A 16,228-nucleotide genomic window follows, 5' to 3' on the forward strand; every position below is an offset into this window, starting at 1 on the left:
TGGACACCGCTCAGCACATCATGGAAACCAGTCTCCCTTCTGTGGACTCTGTATACACTTCTCGCTACCTCAGTAAAGCAGCTAACATAATCAAAGACCCCACCCACCCCAGATATTCTCTCTTCTCCCCTCAGGCAGAAGATACAAAAGCCTGAAAGCACGTACCACAAGGCTTTTATCTCTAAATGGTTCCCTAGTACGATAAAATGGACTCTTGACCTCACAATCTACCTTGTTATGACCTGGCACCTTATTGCCTACCTGCACTGCACTTTCTCTGTAACTGTAACACTTCATTCTGCATTGTTATTGTCTTACCTTGTACTACCTCAATGCACTGTGTAATGAACTGATTTGCATCAGCAGTATGCAAGACAAGCTCTTCACTGTACCTCAGTACATGTGACAATAATAAACCAATTCTTTTCATCCTCCCAAAGTGCATCATCTTGATCAACAGGATTAAATTCCATCTGCCATTGCTCTGTCCATCTTACCAACTGACCAAAATCATCTTGTAGCCTGCAAGTATTCTCCTCACTATCAACACCAATTTTTGTGTCATCTGCAAACTTACTAATTATACCTCCTACAGTCATAGCCAAATTGTTAATGTATAGGACAAAGAGCAAGGGTCCCAGGACCAATCCTTGTAGTACACCACTGGTCACAGGCTTCCAATCACAGAAACAACCTTCTATCATCATCCTCTACCTCCTATTAGCAACCTTTAGATCCAATTGATTAACTTGCTTCGGGCCCTATGGGCTCTAACCTTTCTGGACCAGTCTTCCATGTGGGACTTTGACAAACTCCTTACTGAAATCCATGTGGACTACATAAATTGCACTGCCCTCATCAATACATTTTGTAACCTTTTCAGAAAAATTGAAGCAAGTAGGTCAGACAAGATCTCCCCTTAACAAAAAACATGAAACATGACTCAAAAAAAAATCGCAAACTCTATATTCCTGGATGAAAAGTGTTCAGAAAAGATCGGGAAAGAAGAGATGATGCAGTACTGAATACGAAAACCATTAGTCATGGAGTGAGAAGATACCCGAGGGGTCAAGGATTGAATCCATCTAGAAGCAAGAAGGGTACTGTCACTTTAGTGCAATTCTTTTATAGGCCACCTACAAAACCTAGAGGGAAATTAGAGGTGTACAAGAACAGTGGTGATGGTACTGAGCATTCATTTACCCCAGTATTGATTGGAGATAATGTTAGGAGAAAAGGACAAAAGTTGATATATTTATGAAATTTAGAGTCATACAGCAAGGAAACAGGCTCTTTGACCACCAGCTGAACAAAAAGCATATTCTTAACTATTTATCATTTTAACATGCTTTTAATTATTTTGTTTTTAAATACCTATATCAGAGACTTCTAAAAACTTAAGTCTTTAACAGCTGGCAAGCAGCCAGGCTGATCTGAGGACAGAACCTGTGGATATAGCACTTGAGGACTACTTGCCACTCCAATCCCTCTCATTCAAAATTTGCTGGATGGAAGCAGCCTCCACATCTAGGAAAATTAACGTTCAGGAAAGTTTCCTCAGGGCCATACTAGGGAGAGTACAAAGCTACTCTTGAGTAATAGGGCAAGGGAAGTGACTGAGGTGATAGTGGGGGAGCTCTTTGGGACCAGTGACCATAGTTCTATTAGTTTTAAAATTGTTATAAAGGGACAGAACTGGTCCACAGGTTCAAGTATTAAATTGGGGAAAGGCAATTCTGACGGTATGAGACGGGAACTTGCAAACGTTGATTGGAGTAGGATATTTGCGGTGAGAGACTTTATAAGTGAGATTGAGAGTTCAAGGTCTGCATGTTCCTATTAGAATGAAGGGCAAGGCTGGCAGGAGTAGGGAACCCTGGATGACAAAAGGTATTGAGGCTCTGGCAAGGCAAAAGGAGGCATGGGTCAGGTACAGGCAGCTGGGATCAAATGAATCCCTGGAGGTGTATAGGGGATGCGGAAGTATATTCAAGAAGGAAATCAGGAGGGCAAAAAGGAGGCATGAGACAGCTTTAGCAGGAAATATTAAAGAGAATTGAGTCTTTTTTAAGTATATTAAGGAAAAATGAGTAACCAGGGAGAGGATAGGATCCCTCAAGGACAAAAGTGGACATCTGTGTGTGGAGCTGCAGGAGATGGGCAAGATCTTCAATTAGTATTTCTCCTCCGTGGAGAAAGACCTGAAGACTTGGGAACTAGGGAATATAAATGGGTTTTGAGGATAGTCTGCATTACAGTAGAGGAGGTGCTGGACATCTTAAAATGTATTAAGGTATACAAATCTCCAGGATTGACCAGGTATGTCCAAGAACACAGTGGGAGGCTAGAGTAGAAACTGCGGGAACCCTGGCTGAGATTATTTGCATTGTTAGCCATGGGTGAGGTGCCAGAAGACTGGAAAGTGGCTAATGTTGTGCCTTATCTAAGAAGGGCTGCAAAGAAAAATTTGGGAACTATAGACCAGTAAGCCTAACATCTGTAGGAGGTTACTGGAGAGGATTCAGAGGGATAAGATCTACATGCATCTGGAAAAACAGTCATTGATTAGGGGTAGTCAGCATGGCTCTGTGCATGGGTGATCATGTGTTACGAATCTGATCAAGTTTTTTTTAATGAAGTGCCCAAGAAGGTTGATGAGAGCAGGGCAGTACACGTGACCTATATGGACTTCAGTAAGGCCTTTGATAAGGTTCTACTTGCTAGGCTGCTCTGGAAGGTTAGATCACATGGAATCCAGGGAAAGCTGGCTAATTGGATGCACAATTGGCTTGATGGTAGGAAGCAGAAGGTGGTGGTGGAAGGCCTGTCAGTTTAACCTCGGCTGTGGGAAAGTTTTTTTAGAAACAAAAATAAGGGGAAAAAAGTTAATTGGCCCTTGCAGAAACGAGTTAATTAAGGTCAGCCAGCATGGTCTTTTAAGGTCTTTGACTAATCTGATTGGATTTTTTTGTTGAGGTAGAAAGGTTTAAGGAGAGAATGCAGCAAAAGTCATCTACATAAAACAACTAACAATAAGACATGTTAGCAAAATTACAGCACATGGAATAAAGACTACTGGAGGCCTGTAACTAGTGGTATGCATCAGGAGTTGGTGCTGGGCCCTTTGATGTTTGTCATCTATGTCAATGATTTGGATGAGAATGTACAGGGCATATGTACAAGGCATGGTTAGTAAGTTTTCAGAGGACACTAAGATAGGTGATCTATAGTGAAGGAGGTTATCAAGAATTACAGAGGAATCTTGTTCAGCTGGGTAAGTGGGCTGAGGAAAGGCAAATGGAGTTCAATTCAGATAGGTGTGAAATGTTGCATTTTCGAAAGTCAAATCAAGGTAGGACTTTCACAGTGAACTGTAGGTCCCTAGGGAGTGTTGTAGAACAGAGGGGCCTTGGAGTTCAGGTACATGGTTCCCTGAAAGTGCAGTCACAGGTAAACAGGGTAGTGAAGAAGACTTTTAGCATGCTGGCCTTCATAAATCAGGGGATTAAATATAAAAGTTGGGAGGTCATGGTGCAGTCGTGCAGGACGCTGGTAAGGCCGCACTTGGAGTATCGTCTTCAGTTTTGGTCACCCTGCTATAGGAAAGATGTTATTAAACTGAAAAGAGAGCAAAAAGATTTACAAGGATGTTGCCAGGACTTGAGGGACTGAGTTATAGGGAGAGGTTGGATAGGCTAGGACTTTATTCCCTGAGGGATGATCTTATACAGATGTATAAAATCATGAGGGGCAGAGATAGGAGATAGGGTGAATACACTGGGTCTTTTTCCCCTCAGGGTTGGGGAATCAAGAACTAGAGGTCATAGGTTTAAGGTGAGAAGGGTAAGACTTAATAGAAATTTGAGGGGCAACATATATGTTATATGCACACACAGGTGGTACATATATGAAATGAGTGCCAGACGAAATGGTTGAGGCAGGTACAATAACAACTTTTAAAAGACAGTTGGACAGGTACATGGATAGAAAAGGTTTAGAAGTATATGGGCCAAACGCAGGCAAATGTGACTAGCTTGGATGGGCATCTTGGTCAGCAAGGACCAGTTGGGCCGAAGGGCCTGTTTCCCTGCTATATGATTGCATGACTTGAAGTTCAGACTTCAGGCAGTGCTCAGGTAGCAGCACTGGTGGAGATGGTGAGATAATGGACGAGAAAAAATGTTTGGAATTTTAATAAGGTGAACTATGTTTAAAGTCATCTGGTCCAGATGAAATGCATCCTTGGTTGCAGAAGGGCTTAAAATAATTTTATAAATCTCCTTAGACACAAAGGGGAAGCCAGAGGACTAGAAAATGGCAAATCTAACATCTCTGATCAAAAAGCACAAGGATATACTAGACCATTACAGGCCCATCAGTTTAACCTGTTGTGGGAAAGTTTTTTTAAACAAAAATAAGGGGTAAAAAGTTAATTGACACTTGGAGAAGTTAGTTAATTAAAGTCAGCCAGCACAGATTTATCTTTGACTAATCTGATCTGATTTTTTCTGCTGAGATAAGAGGTTTAAGAAGAGAATGCAGCAAAAGTCATCTATAAAAGACAATTAACAATAAGACATATTAGCAAAATTACAGCACATGGAATAAAGAGGACCATCACAGCCTTGATAGGAAATTAGCTCAAGGACAGAAAGCAGAGTGATGGTAAACAGCTATTTTTCCAGACTGGAGGACAGAAGACTGGTGCGCCACAAAGGTCAATGCTAGGACCAATGTTTTCTTTGTAGTCTCTTAGATACAAGTTTGCAGGATAACATTTTCATATTTGCACATGATACCAGTCTTGGAGGTGTGGGAAGTTGAGGATAATAACAGATTGTAAGACATAAATAGATGGGGAGACAATAGGGAGGTGGTACATTTTGGCAAGAAGAACAAGGAGAAACAATGTAGGGTAAATGGTACCATTCCAAAGGGTATGCAGGTACAGAAGGGTCTTGGCACATATGTGCATAAATCACAAGATCACAAGACAAGGGAGCAGAAGCAGGCCATTCGGCCCATCGAGTCTGCTCCAAGGAAAGGGAAATAGAAATGAGAAATGGGGAAAGAAGAAGAAAAAAAAAACTATTCTAATCCCAATTACCGGCCTTATCCCCATATCCCTTGATATCCTGACTATTTAGATATCTATCTATCTCCTCCTTGAACGCCCCCACTGATCTGGCCTCCACTGCTGTACGTGGCAAGGAGTTCCACAAATTCACCACCCTCTGGCTAAAGAAATTTTTCCTCATCTCTGTTTTGAAACTGTACCCTTTAATTCTAAGATTGTGCCCTCTGGTCCTGGACTCATCCACCAAGGGAAACAGCCTAGCCACATTTACTCTGTCCTTTCCTATCAATATTTTAAATGTCGCTATGAGGTCCCCTCTCATTCTTCTGTACTCCAGTGAGCACAGTCCAAGAGCCGACAAACGCTCCTCATACGTAAGCCCTTTCATTCCTGGAATCATCCTCGTAAATCTCCTCTGAACCCTCTCCAACGTCAACACATCCTTCCTAAGATGTGGGGCCCAAAACGGCGCACAATATTCCAAATGAGGCCTCACTAGTGCCCCGTAGAGCCTCATCAACACTTCCTTACTTTTATACACTATACCTCTCGAAATGAATGCCAACAGAGCATTCGCTTTCTTTACCACCGATCCGACCTGGTGGTTAACCTTTAAGGTATCCTGCACGAGTACCCCCAAGTCCCTTTGTAATTCCGTGCTTTGGATTTTCTCTCCTCCTAGATAATAATCTGCCCGCTTATTTCTGCTTCCAAAGTGTACAACTGCACATTTCCCTACATTGAATCTCATCTGCCATTTCCTTGCCCATTCTCCTAAACTGTCTAGGTCCCTCTGCAACCTTCCTACCTCTTCAATACTCCCTACTCCTCCCCCTATCTTGATGTCATCCGCAAACTTAGCCACGAAACCATTTATTCCATCATCCAAATCGTTAATGTACAAGGTAAAAAGGAGCGGTCCCAACACCGACCCCTGCGGCACACCACTAGTAACCGGTAACCAACCAGAACGAGATCCTTTTATTTCCACTCTTTGCTTCCTGTCAACCAGCCAATGCTCCACCCATTCTGTTATCCTACCTGTAATTCCATGACCTCTCATCTTATTAATCAGTCTCTTGTGAGGCACCTTATCAAAGGCCTTTTGAAAGTCTAAATACACAACGTCTACCGCCTCTCCCTTATCCACCTTACCTGTGATTTCTTCAAAAAAACTCCAATAGGTTGGTCAGGCAGGATCTTCCCTTCACAAAACCATGTTGGCTAGGACCTATCCTGCCCTGCGCCTCTAGGTATTCCGTAACCCCATCTTTGAGGATAGATTCCAATAACTTTGAAAATGGCAGCACACACTTAGAGAGAAATTGGTAGAACTGGGATCTTGGGCTTCATAAATGGAGCCATAAAATACAAATCCAGGGAGGTGTGGTTGAATCTAATTTATACATAACAATTTAGGAAGCCTGTGAAGGTCCACAAGAAGGTGCAGAGAAGATTTATTAGAATGATGCCAGGAATTTCATCACGGTTGGCCTGGAAGAACTGGTGTTTCCCTCCTTGGAGCAAGGGAAGTTAAGAATCTTGACTGAGAATCATGAAAGGTTTAGAAAGAGCAAACCTGAGCTGATGATTCAAGGACCAAGTAACAGAGAGTCGAAGTGAATGGCAAAAGATACAGGGGAATGCTAGGAAAAACTAAAGAAAACAAAATCACAAATAATTGAGACTATCTGGAAGTCACTGCCTTGTAAGGACTGTGGAAGGAGACTCAATCAAGGCATTCAAAAGGGAATTGGGCAGGAGCTTGAAGTAGTAATTTGCAGGTCTGCACAAAGACTGGGGTATGGGACCTACAGCACTGTACTATTGAAAGCAAGGATTTGATATTCCAATCAGCTCCTTAATAATTCTGTAGTAATACCCTGGTAAATCTAAACCGAGTTCCCTCCAACGCAAATACTTATGCCCAGAATTGCTCATGCAGAATTGCAAATGTAGCCTAACAAGGGCTATGAATAGGAGTACCACAAGTGCTCCACAATATACTTCAGAAGTCCATTAGGCTGTTTGATTATTTTCTATACATCCATTTAAAGTAATGGGTGAGAAGTTCAAGGGACATATCAGAGGAAGGTTTTTTTTACCCAGAGAGTGGTTGGGACATGGAAGGCACTGCCTGGGGTAGTAGTAAAGGCAGGTACATTGGTCAAGTTCAAGACATGACTAGATAAGCATATGGAGGAATTTAAAATAGAGGGATATGTTGGAAGAAGGGGTTAGATAGTGTTCAAAGGTCGGCAGAACACTGTGGGCTGAAGGGCATGTATTGTGCTGTACTGTTCTACGTTATTGCCATGGCATTCAACTATCCTTGTAAACAGAATCTTCACAACCTTCCTTTTCTTACTCACTTCAACCCCTATCCACAGCTTCTTTAAATCTCCATTGCTTCCAGCTTTTCAACATTCAGAAAGTACTCATGCTCTAAGCCTTTTAGATCTGAAGTAGATGGCCTCTCATTTGCTAGAACTAATCCAATTGCCACAGCTTTGCTTATTCAATTAACACATTTGTAATTTATTGCTTCTATATGCAATGCCACTATCTTCATGCTATAAACAAACATGGGTAAGTGGATGTTCTATCCCATTATCCAACTCTTAGCTATTTCTAGTATTTACAAATGAGTCCATTCACTTACAGTATGCCAGTAGTCACTTCCTGCTAATTTGAGTACCTACCCATTATCTCTATAGTCTATTGTCAATCATCAGCCAAAAACATGTCAGAACTGAACAGTACATGACAGCAAAAAGTCTGGTTCAATACAAGATAACAACTGAAGGAGAACAGAAACAAAGCTCAGGACTGGATGTGGTTGTCTGAAAATTTAGCTGGAGCAAAGTGAGGCTCCTTCAAAAAAGACATCATACACGTAGTCTGACAACATAGTGAGGGGCAGTACGAAGATGAAAGACAGAATGGCATCAAGGATAGAACCCTTGAAGGAATTTAGAGGCAAGCGTGTAGTAGAGTTTGAAGATCTTGTTGAGGATAGTCTGGCCAACTGGATAGGCAAGGGCAGAACTGAACAAAGACAGTCTGAATAAGATAGGCAATGGAGGGCAACCACACCAAAGGCTACAGTGGGGTCAAAGAGGCTCAGCAGACATAAAGCATCATTAATGTTATCACAAACAATGCCAGTTGTGACTGATTGTCACTTACAGTGCTGTGACAAAGCCACAAACCCAACTGAAGGTCCTAATGTGGAATTTCAGGGAAGATAAATATAGGTTCAGAAAGTCAAAATGTAATAGGAAACAAAAGCATGAGATGGGGATGTAGTTTGGTAAGTCAACCAGAATAATTTTGAAAAGGAGAGATACGGCGGCAGCTGTAAAAGGAAGAAAGGTAGTTCCTGAGGAGATAGGGGTCAGAAGGAGAAGGAAATAATTCAACTAGAAATGCAGATCTCATAAGTTGTGGGTGTTTCCTATGTAACCTGCTCACTTCCAGCGTAAAGTAAAACTCTGGTAATTCAGCATCTGATTGTTTTGATGTCACTATAGCTTGGCATCTGTCCAACTCATTAGTCCAGAGTGCAAACCGGGGGTCCAGAGTGCAAGCCAGAGTCAGGGCTAGGAACACTGGGGGATCAGGAACGTGGATAGGTTTGTAGCTGGAGCCAGGGTCCGGAACATTTATGTGTTTTAATTTGTTTTGACATACTGAGTTCTATTTCCTGCTCCCTTTAAACTCACTTGGCTTGCTGGAAAACTTACTATACTGCTGCATAACATGTTTTAAAAGTGAAATAAAAGTTGTGATGGGCTATTAATATTGGAATTGTTTTATTATAGGAGTAACTTCAACTGCCTGAAAAATCTAATAATCCAGCACCAAAGTCCCAAGAATGCCAGATTATTGGAGTCTTACTATATTTGCTTTCTGTGCAGATAAACTTCAAAGGGGGCCAGCAAAATCATAACAGGATGCAACTTCCTTGAAATGGAAGACTGAAATGATAGCAACAATCCTATCAGCGTAGGGGCAGAGGCAGGAAGTCTTTAAGAAATACTGGCCTGGTGTGAATGGAAGTGGGAGATCAAAGCAAGCAAGCATACAAGGAGATACTTACAAAAAAGTGAAGAAAGAGACCAAATTATTACTTGTTAGTAAAGGCCAGCTCACTACTCCAATGGTTTAAATAAAACATGTGGAATCCAGGTTGTGATGCCATATACTAGCCAATTCCAGTCAGTCATGATGTTAATACAAATAGTTCAGAAGTAACCAGCAACTACTTCGAAAGGAATGGAGATTTGGTGGGGAGGGGGGAATAGAGAGAAGTGTTATTGCTGATCCACTGTCCTGCCAGAGTCTAGGGGTCCATTGATGCTGGACTACACACGACAGAAAAAAAGAGAGAAACAAATGACTGCAGATGCTGGAATCTAGATGAAAAATCAACAAGATGCTGGAGGAACTCAGCAGGCCAGGCAGCATCCGTGGAGAAAAAACAGTCAACGATTTGGGTCAGGACCCTTCTTCAGGACTGAAGATGGGAAAAGGGGAAGCCCGATATATGGGGGGAAAAGCAGCAGTGATAGGTGGACAAACGAGGGGAGGTGGGGTGGGCACAAGGTGGCGATAGGTAGATGCAGGTAAGAGATAGTGACAGGCAAATGCAGGGGAGGGGGGAGAGGAGAGGAACAAAGAAAAGGCGAGGAGAAAAAAGAGAGGCTAGGAAAGGGAAGAAGAGGCATGGTGGGGTGGGGTGTTTGGTTTACTTAAAGTAGGAGAATTCGGAGTTCATTCCATTAGGCTGCAAGGTCCCAAGATGGAGAATGAAGTGTTGTTCCTGCAGTTTGGGTTTGGAGGAGGCAGAGGACTGACATTTCAGTTATGGAACGGGAGGGGGAGTTGAAGTGACTAGCAACAGGGAGATGCAGATTGTGGTTACGGACGGGGCTCAGGTGTTCTACAAAACTTGTCACCTAGTCTGCTATGGTCTCACTGTTGTAGAAGAGCCTACCCTTGGAGCACTGAATGCACGAGATGATATTAGGGGAGGCGCAAGTAAATCTCTGCCTCACCTGAAAGGACTGTTTGGGTCCCTGGATGGAGCTGGTGTTGGGGCAGGTGTTACTCTATGGTGGGGGCAGTGGAAAGTCCCCGGGTGGGAGCGGGATAGGTGGGGAGGGAGGGAGTGAACTAGGGAGTTGCGGAGAGAGCAGTCCCTGTGAAAGGCAGAAAGGACTGAGGAAGGGAAGATATGCTTGGTGGTGGGGTCCTGTTGGAGATGGCAGAAGTGGTGAAGAATGATGTGTTGGATACGGAGGCTGGTGGGATGAAGTGTGAGACAAGGGGTGGGGGTGAGATCTTGGGTCTGGGAGGGGTGGGGGTGAGAGCAGAGGTACTACAATTAGTCTTAGGGGATGCAATGACAGGGAAGTTCAGAGAAAGAAAAATAGAAATTAAGAATAGATACAAGCCATTATAGCCCATTACAACATTCAGTATCATAGCTGAGCTGTAAATCAGCTTTATTTGACTGCATTTCTTCCATGCCGTTTCAATGCTATTATCAAATCAAAGTTCCCAGTCTGTAACATCTCAGTAGATCCAACATAGTCTTTGGAGGAAGATAATTTCAAATGGTCTGATTCTAATTTTAAGATTAAAATTTTAAGATTGTTCTGGGTTTCCATACCAGAGAAGAGTTTCTCTTCAGCTGACTGAATTCCTTAATCAATTTAAATCACCCATAATCTTCTAAACATGAGGGAATACAAGTCCGAGCAAAGCTTTAAGTGGAATCTTAAAAGGAGGCAATGACCCAGGCTTTTTAGTGAATGCTGAAAGAAAAGCTGTGTTCTTATCTTAGGAATTTAACTCTGCTTCAGTGACAGAAAGAGTAGCATGACAGAGTACTGAGTACAGAGTTTGTGACATAATATTTGAGAACCTCAAGGTCACATTATAGAACATTAATGGAGAACTAATATTGGAGTAGGACAAATCATGAATATGAAGAGGTCTTTGATAGCAGGAAAAATCCACATGAATTCAGATTCCAGAAACGTGGAAAGCATCAAGAGTCATGACATAACCAGAGAACAATGATCACATTACTCACAGCATTAAAGCTTCTAGATACACACAAAAAGGAAGAGTAACAAAATTAAACTTTTGTCCCTTAGAAACCGAAGCACTGGAATTCAGAGTGGAATGCAAGAAAAACGGCACTGATGTCAAAACTTTTCTACCTGCCCAGGAGCACACCAAAGACAGTAGGACAAGAGATTGTAAGAGACCTGCCTAGGAGCACACCAAAGACAGTAGGTCAAGAGATTGTAAGAGACTACAAACAATTAATATCAGCTCAAGAAAAAATTTCCAGGTAAACTAATAGGATTAAGGCCTGATAAATCCCAACACCAGTCTATATCCCACGTTCAAAAAGAGATAGCCAACAGGTATAGTGGATACAATGGTAGCCAACTATAACATTTCCTTATTCTAGACAGATACTGGATTAAAAAACAACAGCAAATATAACACTACGAAATGAGGGAGAGAGAAAATATAGATCAACATGAGGAACCAATCAGGAGAATAACAACTTTGTGTGCAATAAGAAAGAGTTAATTGATAATATTGTTATAAAGTGGTCTTTAGGAAAGAGTGTCAATAAAACAATAGAATTAAAGAGTTTGAAAGTGTAAGTCAATCCGAAAATAGGATCTTCAATCCAAACAAATGATACTACGAAGGGTCAAAGAAGAGCTGGCCATGGTTGACCAGGAAAGTACATTGAAGGGTACAATGATACACAGGCTTTCGATAACATCCCACACAAGGTTGGTTGCTAAGTTAGAGCACAGATTTTGGGGCAATGAACCAAAAAGGACTTAGAATTAGTTATCGGGTAGGAAGCATGAAATAGGAATAAAGAGATCCTTCTCAGGTTAGCAATTTGTGACTGGTGGGGTACTGAGGATGGTAGTTGGGCCCCAGCTATGATCTATATCAAGAATCTGGCTGAAGGGCACAAACATCATATTTCCAAGTTTGCTGATAATAAACTAGCAGGGATTGTGACAAGGGAGGAGGATGTAGATATGTTATTGTAAAAGTAGTGTAGCGGTTAGTGCCAGAGACCCGGGTTCAATTCCCACTGCTGTCTGTAAGGAGTTTGTACATTCTCCCCGTGTCTGCGTGGGTTTCCTCCGGGTGCTCCGGTTTCCTCCCACATTCCAAAGACATACAGGTTAGGAAGTCGTGGGCGTGCTACATTGACGCTGGAAGGAGGGTGACACTTGCGGGCTGCCCCCAGAACACACGACACAAAAGATATATTTCACTGTGTGTTTCGATGTACATGTGACTAATATATTCTTAATATATAAAAGCTGAGTGTGTGGGCAAGAACAAGGCAAATGCAACAATATGGAAATATGCAAAGTTATCCACTTTAGTGCACAAAACAAAGTGTAGTATTTCTTTTAACTGGAGATTGGGCAAGTTGATATCTAAAGGGATCTTAGTGTCCTGGTACACAAATCACTTAAAGCTTGCATGCAGTATACAACAAGCAATTAGGCAGGCAAATGGTATGTTGGCTCTATTATGAGGATTTGAGTGAAGATGTCTTACTGTAATTACATAAGGCCTCACCAAGACCACATCCTGGAGTACCGTACACAGGTTTGGTTTCCTAACCCAAAAGGATACATCTGCCACAGAGGGAATGTAGCAGATTCACTAGACTTTTCCCAGGAATGGCAGGTTTTCAGTAGAAAGACAAATTAAGTAAACTAGATGCAAATTCTCAAGTTAATAGTAATGAGAGATCAAATTGAAACTTAAAATTCTTACAGGGAGGATGTTTCATAGCTAAAGGGGCATAGAATAATGGATCCCAGACTCAGAATAAGGATAGATCAGTTAGGGCTGAGATGAAGAGAAATTTCCTTATAGAGGGTGATGAATCTTTGGAATTCTCTACCCAAGGGCTGTGGAGGATCAGCAATGGAGTTTATTCAACCCAGGATCAGTAGATTTCTGGATATAATGGAATCAAGGAACAGGGCAGGAAAATATTGCTCAGGCCGATGAATGACAAAGTAGGCTCAAAAGGGACAAATAGTATATGACAGTAGAAGTAGTCTATGTTCAAATAAGAGGTTAAAGTTGACAGATGGACTTCATATAAAGGAAGTGTGTAGTTATCACTTTGGCAGGAAATATAGAACACAAGTACAATTTAGATGGTGTCAGACAATTAAATGCTGGTGTTCAGAGAGAGCCGTGTGTACTTGTACAAGAAACAAGGTTACCATGTACATACAGCAAGTAATTTAGAAGACAAATCAACATTGACCTTTATTGAAAAGGGAGATGGATTATAAAAAAAGTCTTGCTGTAACTGCAGAGGGTTTTGATGTGAAAACAATTCTGTACTTTCCTTATTTAAAGGTGCAGTTAATAGAACTAATCATGAGATGAGGAAATTGTCATTAAAAAAAATTGAGCATAATGGGCCTAAACTATGAATTTTATGAGGGAGTTAGGAACATGCATTGAGTGGATCCAGGAAGGACAAGGGACACAAATTAAGGACACAAGTGTGTATGATATCTATTTAAATTATTTAAAGCACTTCTCACCCCACCACTAAAAGGAGTCAAATTTAAATTCTTGCACATGCCCCTGATGGGAGGCTATCTCATTGAAACAGGATTCTGAGAAGGGTTCACGGGGAGATTCAATGAGAATATTTTTCACGTTGGAGTCACAGTCTCAGGATTATGGGTACAACCACTTCAGGCAGATGAAACAGAATTAAAACAAAACATAAGCCCAAGAAATTCTTCACCTGCAAAGCAATGAAAGGGAGGCGAGTTTATTCGTGGACGAAGTATATATTTTTTTTAAAAAGTTACAGGGAAATCAAGCAGGATAATTGAAGCGCGGTCAACAGTCGTTTCAGTTGTGGTCTTATTAAATGAGAGGGTTTACAGCCTCACTTTATTCAAATTTGATGATGATCTTAAGACCAGGGCCACGGGCGCACCAGTGCTGTCCAGATGGTTCCAGTGACAGAACTGAGCGACCAGATGAGCCAGTCGTCATGGTTACTGATCGATATTAACCAGCAGGTTAGGCGCTACTGAGCCGCGGCCTCGAAGTCAGCGTAGGCCCAGGGCAGGCAGCAGGCCAGGCCCAGGCCGTCACATCCCAGCCCCCATTACCGACTCGCGGAGCAGCAGTGGCGCCGGCTGGCAGCGGCCGATTGGGCTCAGGCGCGCCGCGTCCCCCCGCCGGCCGGCCGGCCGGGCCTCTGCCCGAGCGCCAGCAGGCCTCACCACGCGGCCGCCAGCCAGGAATGCCCCGGGAATGGACGCCCCTGAGCCACCTACCATTCTCTTCATGGGTGAGGCTGCAGGAGTGGCTCCGCGTGGCCTTGAGCCATCGACGTGGCGAGCGGGCGGACAGCGCGGGAGAGCCCCGGGTGGTGCAGAGTGCCGAGCCCGCGGGAGCCGCCGCTTTCATAATGGAGCGACTCCGACTGACGCCCCAGCACTCGGCCACCGACCGCCGTCATGTGACGGGCGCGTGGAGAGGGGTGGGGCCACAGGCCGTATTTACACGTGACCAACCAACGGGGCGGGGCGTCCCCGACCGTCCCTATTGGTGGGCGCAGTCTCCTCCCACCGAGGGCACGCGTTTGGACGTTGGCGGGTAAAGTGGGCGGGGCCAGCAGTGGCTGTCGTCCGCCGGGGAGGAGCGCGGGCGGGGTCCGGGCCTCGGGCTTCAGCATCGACCGGCCCGGCCCATCCCATCCCATGCCCCAGCCCCCCACCAACACGGCAGGGAACAGCGGTGTGGAGGATGAGGACAGGCGCTGGAGGCTGGGTGTCTCCGAGCGCGGCTCGCTCGGTTCTCGGCTGCTGCACCGCTGACCCGATGGACCTGCTGATCGTGAAGGGCTGGCAGGAGAGATGCGAGGACGCGGCGGGAGTTTCTAACGACCCGCTGGTTACTGGCAGTGAAATAACTGACGGGACCAGCAGCCGCTGAGGGAGGAGCGCGGCCCGGCCTCGGTAACGCGGTAGGGCAGAGTTGGCTTGAGACGGGTGGGTGGGTGGGATGCTCGGCAGGTCAGGCAGCGTCTGTGGGGAGAGAAACGGGTAACGTTTGGGGTTAAAGACCATTTGTCAGAACAGGGGAGCCGGGGAAACGGGGTTGTCTTAAGCTGCAGGGAGGGTGGGGATGGAAAGGACACAGGGAATAAGTTTGATAGGATGAGCCCAGGGTTGTTGTGGAGAAATGCATCAGTTGATGGGTTAGTGGGGGAGTTGAACACAAGGTATGACCTGAGGGCAGTCAAAGGGTGAGAATACAACAAAGGAAAGGTTGTGAACTGCAGGTCAGGCGGTGCTAATGGAGAGAGGGGGAAATGAACCATTGCAACAGACATTGTCAGTGTTGATGCAGACTCGATTCAGTGCCTGAGGTTGTCGAATTTGATATTGAGCTCAGATGGAAGATGAAGTACTGATCTTCAAGCTAATGTTGGCCTGGGTTATAATCATACAGAAGGCCATAGGTCAGAGTGGGATGGAGCGTTAGTGGCAGGGAGCTGTGAGTTACATCTGTGGACTAAATGCAGATGTACTGCAAAGTTGTTGCCCATGGCATCTGGTTTCTCCAATGCAGAGAAAACCACTTTATAAGCAGTATAGTTGGAGGAAATGCTAATGAATCATTACTTGACTTGGAAGGACTGTTTGGGTCCCAAGATGGTGGGAATGGAAAAGGTGACAGGACAGATGTTGCTCCCACATACTGCTTCCAGTTGCATGGAAAAGTGCCCTAAAAGGGGGGAATGGTTGGTGGGAATGGGAATCAGGGCATTGAGTATAGGAGTTGGGAAGTTATGTTGCAGTTATATGTAGGTATACAAGATGATAAGAGGCATAGATCCAGTGGACAGTCAGAGACTTTTTCCGAGGATGAAATTTGCTAACACGAGGGGGTGTAATTTTAAGACTACAGGAGGAAGGTATGGGGGGATGTCAGAGGTAAGCTTTTTATGCAGAGAGTGGTGGGTGTGTGGAACGCACTGCCAGCAGAGGTTGTGGGGGCAGATACAATATGGACATTTAAGAGACTCAGATA

At 43.9% G+C, this 16,228-nt stretch overlaps 1 protein-coding gene across 2 annotated transcripts in view; it reads right to left on the bottom strand.

The window, feature by feature from the left end:
• trpm7 (transient receptor potential cation channel, subfamily M, member 7) overlaps positions 1 to 14,641 on the bottom strand; it is a 129,980-nt gene extending 115,339 nt beyond the window's left edge. For both annotated transcript variants that reach the window (XM_052040191.1, XM_052040190.1), the window contains exon 1: positions 14,467 to 14,641. In XM_052040191.1, coding sequence (XP_051896151.1) covers positions 14,467 to 14,478 — 12 coding nt within the window. In that variant the 5' untranslated portion in view covers positions 14,479 to 14,641. The remainder of the gene's footprint in view (positions 1 to 14,466) is intronic.
• Positions 14,642 to 16,228: the final 1,587 nt, after the last annotated feature.

The sequence above is a fragment of the Pristis pectinata genome, chromosome 28, assembly GCF_009764475.1.
Source record: "Pristis pectinata isolate sPriPec2 chromosome 28, sPriPec2.1.pri, whole genome shotgun sequence".
Taxonomy (NCBI): domain Eukaryota; kingdom Metazoa; phylum Chordata; class Chondrichthyes; order Rhinopristiformes; family Pristidae; genus Pristis; species Pristis pectinata.